The sequence below is a fragment of the Salmo salar genome, chromosome 04, assembly GCF_965601325.2.
Source record: "Salmo salar chromosome 04, fSalSal1, whole genome shotgun sequence".
In the NCBI taxonomy this organism is placed as follows: domain Eukaryota; kingdom Metazoa; phylum Chordata; class Actinopteri; order Salmoniformes; family Salmonidae; genus Salmo; species Salmo salar.
In genome coordinates, this window is record NC_138294.1 from 72,325,907 (window position 1) to 72,336,606 (window position 10,700).

At 42.3% G+C, this 10,700-nt stretch overlaps 1 protein-coding gene across 6 annotated transcripts in view; it reads right to left on the reverse strand.

Annotated features, from left to right (window-relative positions):
• Positions 1-133: 133 nt before the first annotated feature.
• LOC106603655 (HMG box transcription factor BBX) overlaps positions 134-10,700 on the reverse strand; it is a 42,846-nt gene continuing 32,279 nt past the window's right edge. For 3 of the 6 annotated variants that reach the window (XM_082974692.1, XM_014197576.3, XM_082974693.1), the window contains exons 8-17: positions 10,560-10,640; positions 10,086-10,166; positions 9,893-9,973; positions 8,056-8,839; positions 7,766-7,898; positions 6,782-6,933; positions 6,476-6,565; positions 5,782-5,988; positions 5,372-5,564; positions 134-4,751 (exon numbers count right to left, since the gene is read on the reverse strand). In XM_082974692.1, the coding sequence (XP_082830818.1) occupies positions 4,673-4,751; positions 5,372-5,564; positions 5,782-5,988; positions 6,476-6,565; positions 6,782-6,933; positions 7,766-7,898; positions 8,056-8,839; positions 9,893-9,973; positions 10,086-10,166; positions 10,560-10,640 (1,881 nt within the window). In that variant the 3' untranslated portion in view covers positions 134-4,672. The remainder of the gene's footprint in view (positions 4,752-5,371; positions 5,565-5,781; positions 5,989-6,475; positions 6,566-6,781; positions 6,934-7,765; positions 7,899-8,055; positions 8,840-9,892; positions 9,974-10,085; positions 10,167-10,559; positions 10,641-10,700) is intronic. The other 3 variants (XM_082974694.1, XM_082974696.1, XM_082974695.1) reach the window with 3 other exon arrangements.

Genomic DNA, 10,700 nt, shown 5'->3' on the forward strand with positions numbered 1-10,700 from the left:
AGATTGCGGTCCAAAGCTTTTTCAAATAGATGATGCCGTTCTGCAATAGAATGCTTATGGTTACATTAGGAATTGTTCAATAGAATCCAGAAATCACATTTTGATGTTGAAGAAGAGACGTTGCTGACGTACAAAAGGTTTAATATAGGTTACTTTAATAGGTGTTCAAGGAATAATAGTTGCGTCAGAAGACAGTGTTATGACATACGACTCAGTGAAAGGGGCTGCGGGCGATGGCTACGGGATCCCTCACTAAGCAGGTGCTCCAGTAAGGCAAGGCTGCATTGAACAACTGGGCTGTAACAATCAAGTCCATACATGTCATGATACAGTACTATTGACATAAATAAGATCAAGCACACATTGTACAAACTATTAGAGGAAACATACTTAAGATCTGGCGTCACCTCTTCACAAGAACAAAAGGGAAGCTGTGATCTACATTCCTGTAAAGGGAGAACGTTTATATAGTCCTTTTTTTATCTGGGTGCATATTCAGTTTTCTATTTTTGTAACTAAAGTAACAACTATAAAAAGGAAATTGTAATAAATAAACTTGAATACAGAGGATTTGGCAATTGTTCTTTGTAATTGCGTGAGTGTCCCTGGTTTCACCCTTTCCTGAAGTGAGAGCCTAATTGAACTGCAAAGAAGAAACATAAAACCATCTGGGGTGACACTGTCCCTCACAATTATAAAAACAAACTCTCATATCACTAACAGACATTTGCAGGTAAGTCATAATTACTTACAACCAATGATTTATATATAATCTAGATGACTGACACGGGGAACTGTTTTGAAGCCACTGCGCCTCCATCATGGCACTCCCTCACCATTGTAAAAAATATTTTGGAAGCTAATGAAATGCATTTATTAATGTCTACATTCGTTTGACACGTTTATTCTATTCAGACACATGAATGCATACTTTTAAATGAAATTGTGAGAAACATCCTTAAAGTACAATTCTTTGAAAGTATTAATATTACTGTTCCCACTACAACAAAAGGACATGTAATTTTGTCCTTTAAATATTGTAGAATTCCATTCATTCCTATGGAGTACTGCTTTTCTGAGGAGTGCCAATATGGCTGACCAGTGGCTTCAAAACCTCTCATTGGCCAATTCATAGCATCAGCAATCCAGGGTTTATATACATGGTTGATTACACCTCCACAGAGTTCCCAGCACAGCAGCTGACTCGTCATGAGGCCCATAGGTTGTAACAAACTATTCACCTGTGAAAACAGTCCACCATCGCATACATACACAGTAGAGTCAAGACTTGAATTAGAATTATAAAAATACAGGTACAAAATCGATTACATTCAGGAGACAGTACCAGCACAAAGGGGTATTGTCTATATTTATTTTGATAACTAATCATATAGGAATTTTATAGAGGCATCTTCTAGATGTGGACCCCAGGAAGAGTAGGTGCTGCTTTAGCAGTAGCTAATGGGAATCGTAATAAAATACTAGTTAGAAAAGGTTGAGGGTGATACATAATGGCTGATTTTGAAGGGGTTTGTTTTCAACTTGATTCTAAAATGGTCAAATTAGTTAAAGAATACTTCACTGCATAATTTCATAAGATAGACAAATACCTGTGTAATCGTTTACATTTACCTCATGATATGGAGGAAGGCTAAAAACTCTTGAAAGGAGAGTTGTGTGAAATGGGGGATAAATTAAAATCTTAAGATCATCATGATATCATTTTGGTTTGGGTCATAAGGTGCAAATATTGTCTATTAAAAGAGGCATTGAAAGGTATCAGTACAGTGTACACCATTCCCATGTGGGGTTTAAGTCTTAGGAAACCCATCAGATATATAGGATTAGTTGTGCTGATATAATACATTTGTTACCTGAAAATCTATACACCATGAAAATGCAGTGCAACTGCAATGCTAACCTTCGTTTTCAATAGAATTGTCATTTAAAGACAACTTTCCCCTTTCTTTGGCAAATGTCTGAAAACCACTTGTTATAAGCATGTACAGCTCTGCTCTTTTTGGGAAGGCAATGTCTTAATTTCTGTGAAATAACAACACTGATGTCCATCAGTGCAATAACTATGTGTAGTTTACTGCTTGGATGATTTTAGTCACCCTTGAATGTATTCTCTCAAAACTGGAAAGTCTTACATTTTTGTTTCAAAGGTTTGTTGAAGTTTCCTTTGAGCTCGAAAGTCATGTTTTAGGTCTGCTCGTTCACAGTCAGCTTTTAGGGATGAATTAACAAATACAGTGAAGAGTCAGCATTGCGCATATCCCTCTACAAGTCAGCCCAATCCTGGAGGGATTTATTCAATATATTTTCAATTTATTCTACTTTGTGGCATTATAATCTCTTAGCCAAGACTAAATACCTCCATTGACAATAAGAGGGTAGAGCCAATAGCCTCAAGTTCATGCTGTGCCGACAGCACACATCATTCAGACATAGCCCAGAAATGGCAATGCAGTTGCTTTAAGAATACTAACTCAAAAAGGTGAAAACTACCTTTCTAGAAGTAGTGCACCTCATCTCAGTGCACATTTGTTTAACAGGTACAGTAAGCAAAGATGCATCACTTTGTGTATGAGATTTTTCACAACAGTCTTAATCCAGTTAACTAGGCCTCAGGGAAGACCGCTGAGGTTGGAAACACAAGATAAAGGAGAAATACAAAATCTAGTTCAACAGCATCATAATGCACACACCTCTTAAGTGAAGGAGAAGGCTCCAATGTAATAAGAGAAACTCAAAGAGAAAAAGAGAGAAGTGTGATTTACTGCACAACCTAAGAAAAAGAGCATTGGTCAACTTGGAAACAAAAGAGTAATAATAATATAGTATGATGGTAACTTCATGGAGGACATATCGGTTGGGACTTGCAATGGGAGTTCGTCTTACACTACTTGTATAAGCTTGACACAGCTTTCTCCATCTGATTAGCTTACACCCAGAGCATACGTCAAGAGTCCCCCACACTGTAAACAGAAGAACGGACACAAGGATCTGCTATCTGGATATGGAATGGATGCTAGCCTGTTCCACCTCGGTTAGAACATGCAATACATTTTTTTTTTTTTTTAAACAATGTGTTAAAAGCAACGACCATTGTCTTGTTATTGAAATACGTTCAAAAGCAAAACCTTGATTATTCTGATTGCCTAAGAGTGGACCATTACTTGTCATAAGAAAATCTCAAAAGGCCAATAGGAAAAACAAAAACGAGGGAAAACACATTGCCCTACTAAGAAAAAGTTACATCTTAAAAGCGTCTCCTACATTAAGCTCAAAATTTGTGCAGCGTCTGTGTTAAAAAACTCGTAGGAAACTAGTAGCACACATTTGGATTAGCCTTGAAGATGCTACGCAGACTGCAAAAAGATCAAGTATTGACACAAAATGCATTTTCATCATTCAAGTATATTCAAACGGATGTAAGAATTGTGTGAATGGTTGCGTGGTGGATGGGATGGTAGTCAGAAATAAAGAGCAGAGGTTGTGGTTGGGGTACGGTTAGGGTCGTGATGAGAGAGTTAAGGCCATGGAGAACCATCCATTCTGTTAGTAACTTGAGCCCCACTGTAGAGGGCTGAACACCAGGTAAACCAGGCAGATTAAGACTGAAATTATGCTAACCAAAGGCCTCCCATCTTAACTTAAACGCAAGCTTAAGTTTAAATGCAAGAGCCTCAATGCGTTGAGTTCAAACTGACCACCGTAGTAGCAGTTGCTAAGCTGGCGTGAAGGCTAGGGATAGATCAGCATTGAATACCTGACGATGGCATCTTAATGGTTAACAGTGGTTACAACGTGCATGGGCGGCATGTAGCCTAGCGGTTAAGAGCTTTGGGCCAGTAACCGAAAGGTTGCTGGTTCAAATCCCCAAGCCGACTAGGTGAAAAATCGATGTGCCCTTGAGCAAGGCACTTAATCCCAATTGCGCCTGTAAGTTGCTCTGGATAAGAGTGTCTGCTAAATGGCTTAAAAGCTAATGGTCTGGAAGGTTAAGAAGTCTGCTGTATCTATAGACCACACTAAATAGGCAAATTAAAATTAAGGTACACAAGTAAGGTCTGTGTATCTTGGAACCCTTTCAGTCACGAGGACTATCTACTCAGGCTGTGTTAGTTTAAGTTCAAGCATGAAAGGCATGCGGGAAACCACAATATCGGACTCATCCTACGTCGAGGTATGCAAGCTAGAGTCTTTGCGAAACAGTGTGGTTGAAATGGGAAGATGTTATCTTACGTGTGTAGGTTTCCTTTCTTTTTTTAAATGCAATTTTTGTTAGCAAAACTTGACCTTTAAAATGGCGTAATATCAGACAAAGGTTACACAACTACCTCTAATGGAGAAGGAAGCCATGCTCTCAGGGACTGGTCTTCCTCTTCCACAGGGTCCTCTAGGCAGGAGTGTCTGGGAAGAGGGGCGATGTGACCTCCTACTGCCAAGGGAAGGGTTCAGGAGAAAACTGAGAAGGTGAGTTCACCCACTCATTCCCCCTCAGACCAGAGCTCTAGAGCTATTTCACCACAGAGGGGTCCATCCACGAGTCACGTTCCGTCTCTTTCCTTCCTTCCAGGACAGGATGAGGAGTTGGAGGTTAAAAAGTTTAAACGCACAAGCGAGCATCCATTTTGTTTTGCCGGAGGCAAGAGGCTCCTCCACTTCATTGGTCAGCGCAGGAGATGAGCACAGGGGTCTTGGCCATGTCCTTCTTCTGGCTGTCACCAATCACATGCTGGCCTCTGAGATAGGAGTAAGAGAATAAGGTAATAAGGTAAAGGTTAACAAATCAAGGTATGTACTTTTTGTTCTTGGCAAAGACTTGTGGTGTGGCATTTGTGTTGGGCTAATGGTTTGTTGTCTGGTTAGTGAAGACGTGTCAAACTCAATTCCTGGAGGCCCGTGTGTCTTCAGGCTTTGGCTCCTCCATTGTACTTAATTGGTAAATTAAGGTAATTGATTAGTTAGGAACTCTGCACCTGATTATCTTGGTTATAATTGCACACAAATTGAAAGGTAATAATTGTATTAATTTAACTAGGCAAGTCAGTCAAGAACAAATTCTTATTTACAATGATGGCCTACCCCGGCCAAACCCTAACGACGCTGGGCCAATTGTGCGCAGCCCTATGGGACTCCCAATCACACCCAGTTGTGATACAGCCTGGAATTGAACCAGCGTCTGTAGTGATGCCTCTAGCACTGAGATGCTGTGCTACTTGGGAGCCCTAATAAAACATGGCACATTCACATTCAAAGTGTACAGAGAAAATTTTAAACACAGGGGGTTTCAAAAAGTTTAAAAGCATAAGCTACCTTGAAGCAAAGGTGCATCCCATGTCATATATTTCTGTCTGCCTACCTGTGAATGTTCTCCATGGCTGCCACCTCTGCAAGGGCAGCCAGGCTAAAGAAGGCAGGCAGGTCTTCGGGTGCACTGCTCCTGTCCGCCTCCTCTTGCTTGGATGCGCTGTAACACCCTGTTTCATTGCATAAAGTATCTTGGGATAATGGCTTGTCATCCTGCTCCGGGGTCAGGTCCCTGGCTTTGTCCTCTGTGTTAAAATGGACCAAAGAAGATGCCATGAAGCTATTGCCGGTCATTCAAAATGGCCTCTCAAAATGGTATGGACAGAACAACCCTCGTTGCTACCTCGTTTCTGTAATTTGTAATGGTTAAAAAAAACATTTGGCATTTTCCAGCTCACATATTTACTTAAATCCAATGTATTTGAGAATGTGCAGAATAAACTATTAGGAAAGACCACTCACCTTCGGCTGGGGACACCCTGCCGTCGGCCGAGCGCACCAGGTGGGTGATCTTGCTCTTCCTGGCCTTCCTTTTCTGGCTGCCCACTGGCACGCTAGGGCTAGTTCCCATGGCTTCTGGGTTCAGCGTGGCGGTGGCACAGGGGGCTGGGCTCGGCTTTGCCTTGGTGGCCGAGTCTAACATGGGGGAGTCACTACGCATCGCTATGTCTGAGAAAAGAGGGGAAACATGGGGCACAATTTTTTTTTTATGAGCCATTCCTTTTCAATAAGGATTTTAGAATTCTTTCACTCAAATTCTAACTTGAGATCTGGGCACCAAACATCAAAGTAAATCATGAATTGACTGAAAAAATGGTTTTGTCCGAAACCCTGTTCTGCTAGATGGCATGCATAGGATATGACTTTTTCCTTTACGCTAACAACTAAAGAGAGAATGTTTTAAATGTATCTAAAATCAAAATGTCTAGATTTACTGTGTCAAGTGATCTTTTTCAAATAATGGCTTTTGGTATCAGGTAAGCATATTGTAGCAGGGGTCATAATGAAATATAAGCGTATGGTACTTACATGGTCCATTTTTACATTGAGTAATGTATCCATTGTCTCCAACTATATGTAAATATCATGCCAAGAACATTCACAACTGGATTAAATAGTGCACACACATATTACATTACATGATGCTCTAATTCACCTTTATCCAAAGTATTGGGCTTCTCCTTTTTGTCCTTGTACTTGCTAACAATCTTGTGGAATAAAGTATTTTTCTGAGATGGAGATGGACCTGATATAACAAAAAAGAAACAAAAAGAGACCAGAGAATGGCATGCAATGTTAAATGGTAACAAGGTATTTTTTTTTGTCATGAGAGAGTGGTCAAGTTTCTGAAAGTGAGGAGCAACATGAGCGGTATGGGGTATGGATGGGAATGGGGAGTGACGGCTTCTGTTAAAACATATTGAAACTTTTGGTGAACATTCCGGTGACATTTTCTGCTCACCCTTGGCAGGTTTCAGAGGTTGTTCCTCCGGTGCGGTGCTAATGTCAGTTTTCTTCTTGGTGACGACGGTGCTCTTTTTGTCGAATGTCAGAGGGCTGTACTGCGGCAGGCTGTTGAACTTCTTCTCAAACTCCTCCTCTAGTTTCCCCAAACTGCAAAGGGGATACATGTTGTTGATTAGACACAGGTGGAACATGCCCACAACCATTTTCCAGGCCTTCATCATGCGGAAACACAGTGCCATTTGTTTGTCCCTGTTGATTTTTATATTTCTATAGAAATGCCAACACAATAATAGCTTTTTTCCCAAGTTCCCTCTTCCGTGTTTCAAGAGTGCTTTGATCAGATAAGTAAGCTCCACTGTTGCTATGTTTCTCAATTACTGAGTGGTGGCAACTTTTTTTTCTTAAACTGAAGAGGAAACAAAAACCGAAGCTTGGTTCATCAGCCTAAGAAGTGGCTCATTATCAAAGAAGGGTTTGAATTAAACATTGACTTTTGGGAACCCCTAAAACTATCAATGGGCTGAACCAATCTTAATATTCTTAATGCTTATAGAGGTGCCAAAATGAAAAATATCAAACACTTATGGGGTGCCCATAACTTAACCCGGCAGCTATTTGCTCTCTCTTCAGGGGTTCCTCACAGGAAGATGTTAACTTGGACACAGAGGACCCCATTACACCACAAAGAAAGTGGAGCTAGTGATGAAATAGACACATTATTATTTCAGTATTTGTCATCATCCAACAATTCACTAATAGAACAGACTTGCAGCGTAAATTCAATGAGCAACAAGCCACGAACACACATAGCCAATCTTCCGTCACTCACTTCAATAACAACAAACGTGAATCCTTACATGACGAATGTGCCCCTTAAGAAATGGGATTGTCTGTTCACTATATTCTGCTCCCACTAGTGATCTTTCAGTGATAAAACTGAGGACTTTTGGGGTAAATTGGTCTTGGACAGACAACTCACCCTGGCGCGGTCTCGTCTTTGGATTTGGACTTCTTTAGCTTCTTGAAATTACTGGGTCCCATCTGTGAGAAAGCCCAGGTCTCGTCAGTCCAGCCTCCTTCATCAGATGCACTTCGAAAAGAACCTCTTTTGCCTAATTAACACACACGCACACACACACACACACATTAGTGTAGCCACCAGTAAAATTAAGTTAAAACCCTGGATCTTGCTCAGAATGGGCGTAAAACAGCAGCATATTAAGATAGTAATTGTGTAGACAGGGTGGGGGGGGGGTTACTAATGCGTACCTCTGTCCACGTTGGCCCTCAGTGAGGTCAGCATCCCTTCCGACACCAGGGTCTTGTACAGCGCCCCCTTGCAGCTTCTCTCAGACTTTCTGGAGCCACACCCATCTGCGTTGGCCTCCAGTTCCCTCTCCCCGACTTTGTGCTTGATGTGCGGGGGGCTGGAAGGGGAGGTGGGCTCCGTGCTGCTGCTAATATTGGCCTCCTTAGCCTCTGTCTTGGGGCTTGCTGGATTCACCACCGTCTCCACTGTCAATGGAAGCTCTGTGCGTCCGTCGTCCTCTTTGTCCTTCACCTTTCTCTCATCTTCCTTAGCCTTCAGGGGCCTCTTGGCTTTGGGCTTGGCCCTCTTTTTGGGTGAGCTGGACTCTACCAGAATGGTAACGGCGGCAGTGCGAGCCTTCTTCTTGGGCATATCCTCCTCGGCGTCGCCCCAGGCCCCTTTAGCCACGGCTTCGATAGTGTAGAAGAGGCTCTCCAACTCCGACTCGGATGACTGTCGCTTGTTGAGGGTCTTTTTGGGCGAGCCGGGACCAGGGCTCTTGTCTTTGTCCACCACTTTGGCCGGCTCTCTGGTGCTGGCGTCTTTCTTCTTTTTGATTAGGCCTGCTTGGCCGCTGAGCAGCAGGAGACTAGCATCGGTCGGCATGGAGGAGGAAGACGGGGGAAAGGAGAGAGGAAGATCAGGGGTGTCCCCAGCCTCCTCGACCACTGTCTCAGTTTTGATGTGTGGGGCGCAGGTATCATCCTCTGTCTCCATCTTCCCTGCCTCGGAGGCCAAGCACATCTACACAAAACAAAACAGTTCACATGCAATCTTAGGACAATAAAATTGACGAGTTACGCGGAAGATTAAACTACCAACGGGACATTAAAAACGAATATCTTATGCTTCACGGAGTCGTAGCTGAACGACGACAGCATACAGCTGGCTGGTTATATGATGTACCGGCAGGATAGAACAGCGGCGTCTGGTAAGACAAGGAGTGGCAGTCTATGTATTTTTGTATACAACAGCTGGTGCATAATATCTAAGGAAGTCTCGAGCTATTGCTCGCCTGAGGTAGAGTATCTCATGATAAGCTGTAGACCACACTACCTACCGAGAGAGTTTTCATCTGTATTCTTTGTAGCTGTTTACATACCACCACAGTCAGAGGCTGGCACTAAGAGAGATTTGAATGAGCTGTATTCTGCCATAAGCAAATAAGAAAACGCTCACCCAGAGGCGGCGCTCCTAGTAGCCGGGGACATTAATGCAGGGAAACTTAAATCCGTTTTACCAAATTTCTATCAGCATGTTAAATGTGCAACCAGAGGGAAAATAACAAGAGGCTTCTAAAAATCTTCTACCCCCAAGCCATAAGACTCCTGAACATCTAGTCAAATGGCTACCCAGACTATTTGCATTGCCCCCCCCCTTTACACCACTTCTACTCTGTTGTCATCTATGCATAGTCACTTTAATAACTCTACCTACATGTACATACTACCTCAAATAACCGGTGCCCCCACACATTGACTGTATCAGTACCCCCCTGTATATAGTATTGCTATTTTACTGCTGCTTTTTAATTACTTGTTACTTATTATCTGTATTTTTTTAAACTGCATTGTTGGTTAGGGGCTCGTAAGTAAGCATTTCACTATAAGGTCTACACCTGTTGTATTCAGCGCATGTGACTAATAAAATTTGATATGAAACTAACATTTCAGTAGTCACATCGATGTGAAAGTGCTGGAGCTAACTATGAATCATTTCCACTGTAGGGTATTTCAAGAGTTCAATAATATCAAAATGGACTTAAATGGACCCTTAATGAGGGAGGGCCTGCAGTACCTCAGCAAGCTGGAAGAGAGCGGACTGGCCACACTGCTTTCCCTCTGGTGCAGTTGACTGGCTCGAATCAGAGGAGATCTGCTTTGATACACAACAGAGGAGAATTAGACAATACATCATAAGACAATACAACAGCATTATAGGGTATGTAGTAGTGCGGAGTGGCAGACTTGAGACAGTGTAATGACTGTACCTCTGCCAGTTTAAAAAGAGGGGACTTGACATTGGCAGTGGGTACGTCAGGCTTTCCCTGCTGTGAGGTTCCAGACCACGTCTGAGGAAAAAGGTGAATGAGAAAATGGATAAGATCCTGGGCTTATGCATGTTCATATTTATGACTTGTGTATATTTGTACTAAACAGTATAGTATGGTTAATAGAGAGTAAATGGTTTCATTTGTGCCCTCCCTTAAGGCATACCCGCACTGGGAAGAGCCAATAGTGGCAGTATTTTAATTTTGTTGTTGTGGATTTCAGTAAGCAGGAAGATATCCCACTCAGTTTAAAAACAAACTACTTAAGAGTGCATTACAATAGCATGTAGAATTATTAAAGTCCATACATATGCAAGTATGCTTAGCAGTTGGCAGATCGCCTATATAAATGTTACAAGCCAATAACATTGAGCTAAGTCATGTGTAGACAAGCCTTTTCCTGAGAATACCCACTTCAGCCTGGTCCCCCTGACTCAAGGGCTTCCCTTTGCCAGCTGTGTCGTTTAAACTGGGCTGACGCGTGCTGGAAGAGATCTGGAAAGGGACACAATTGAGGGTTGGCTGACCCATTTAAACAGGAATGAGCCTCACTTC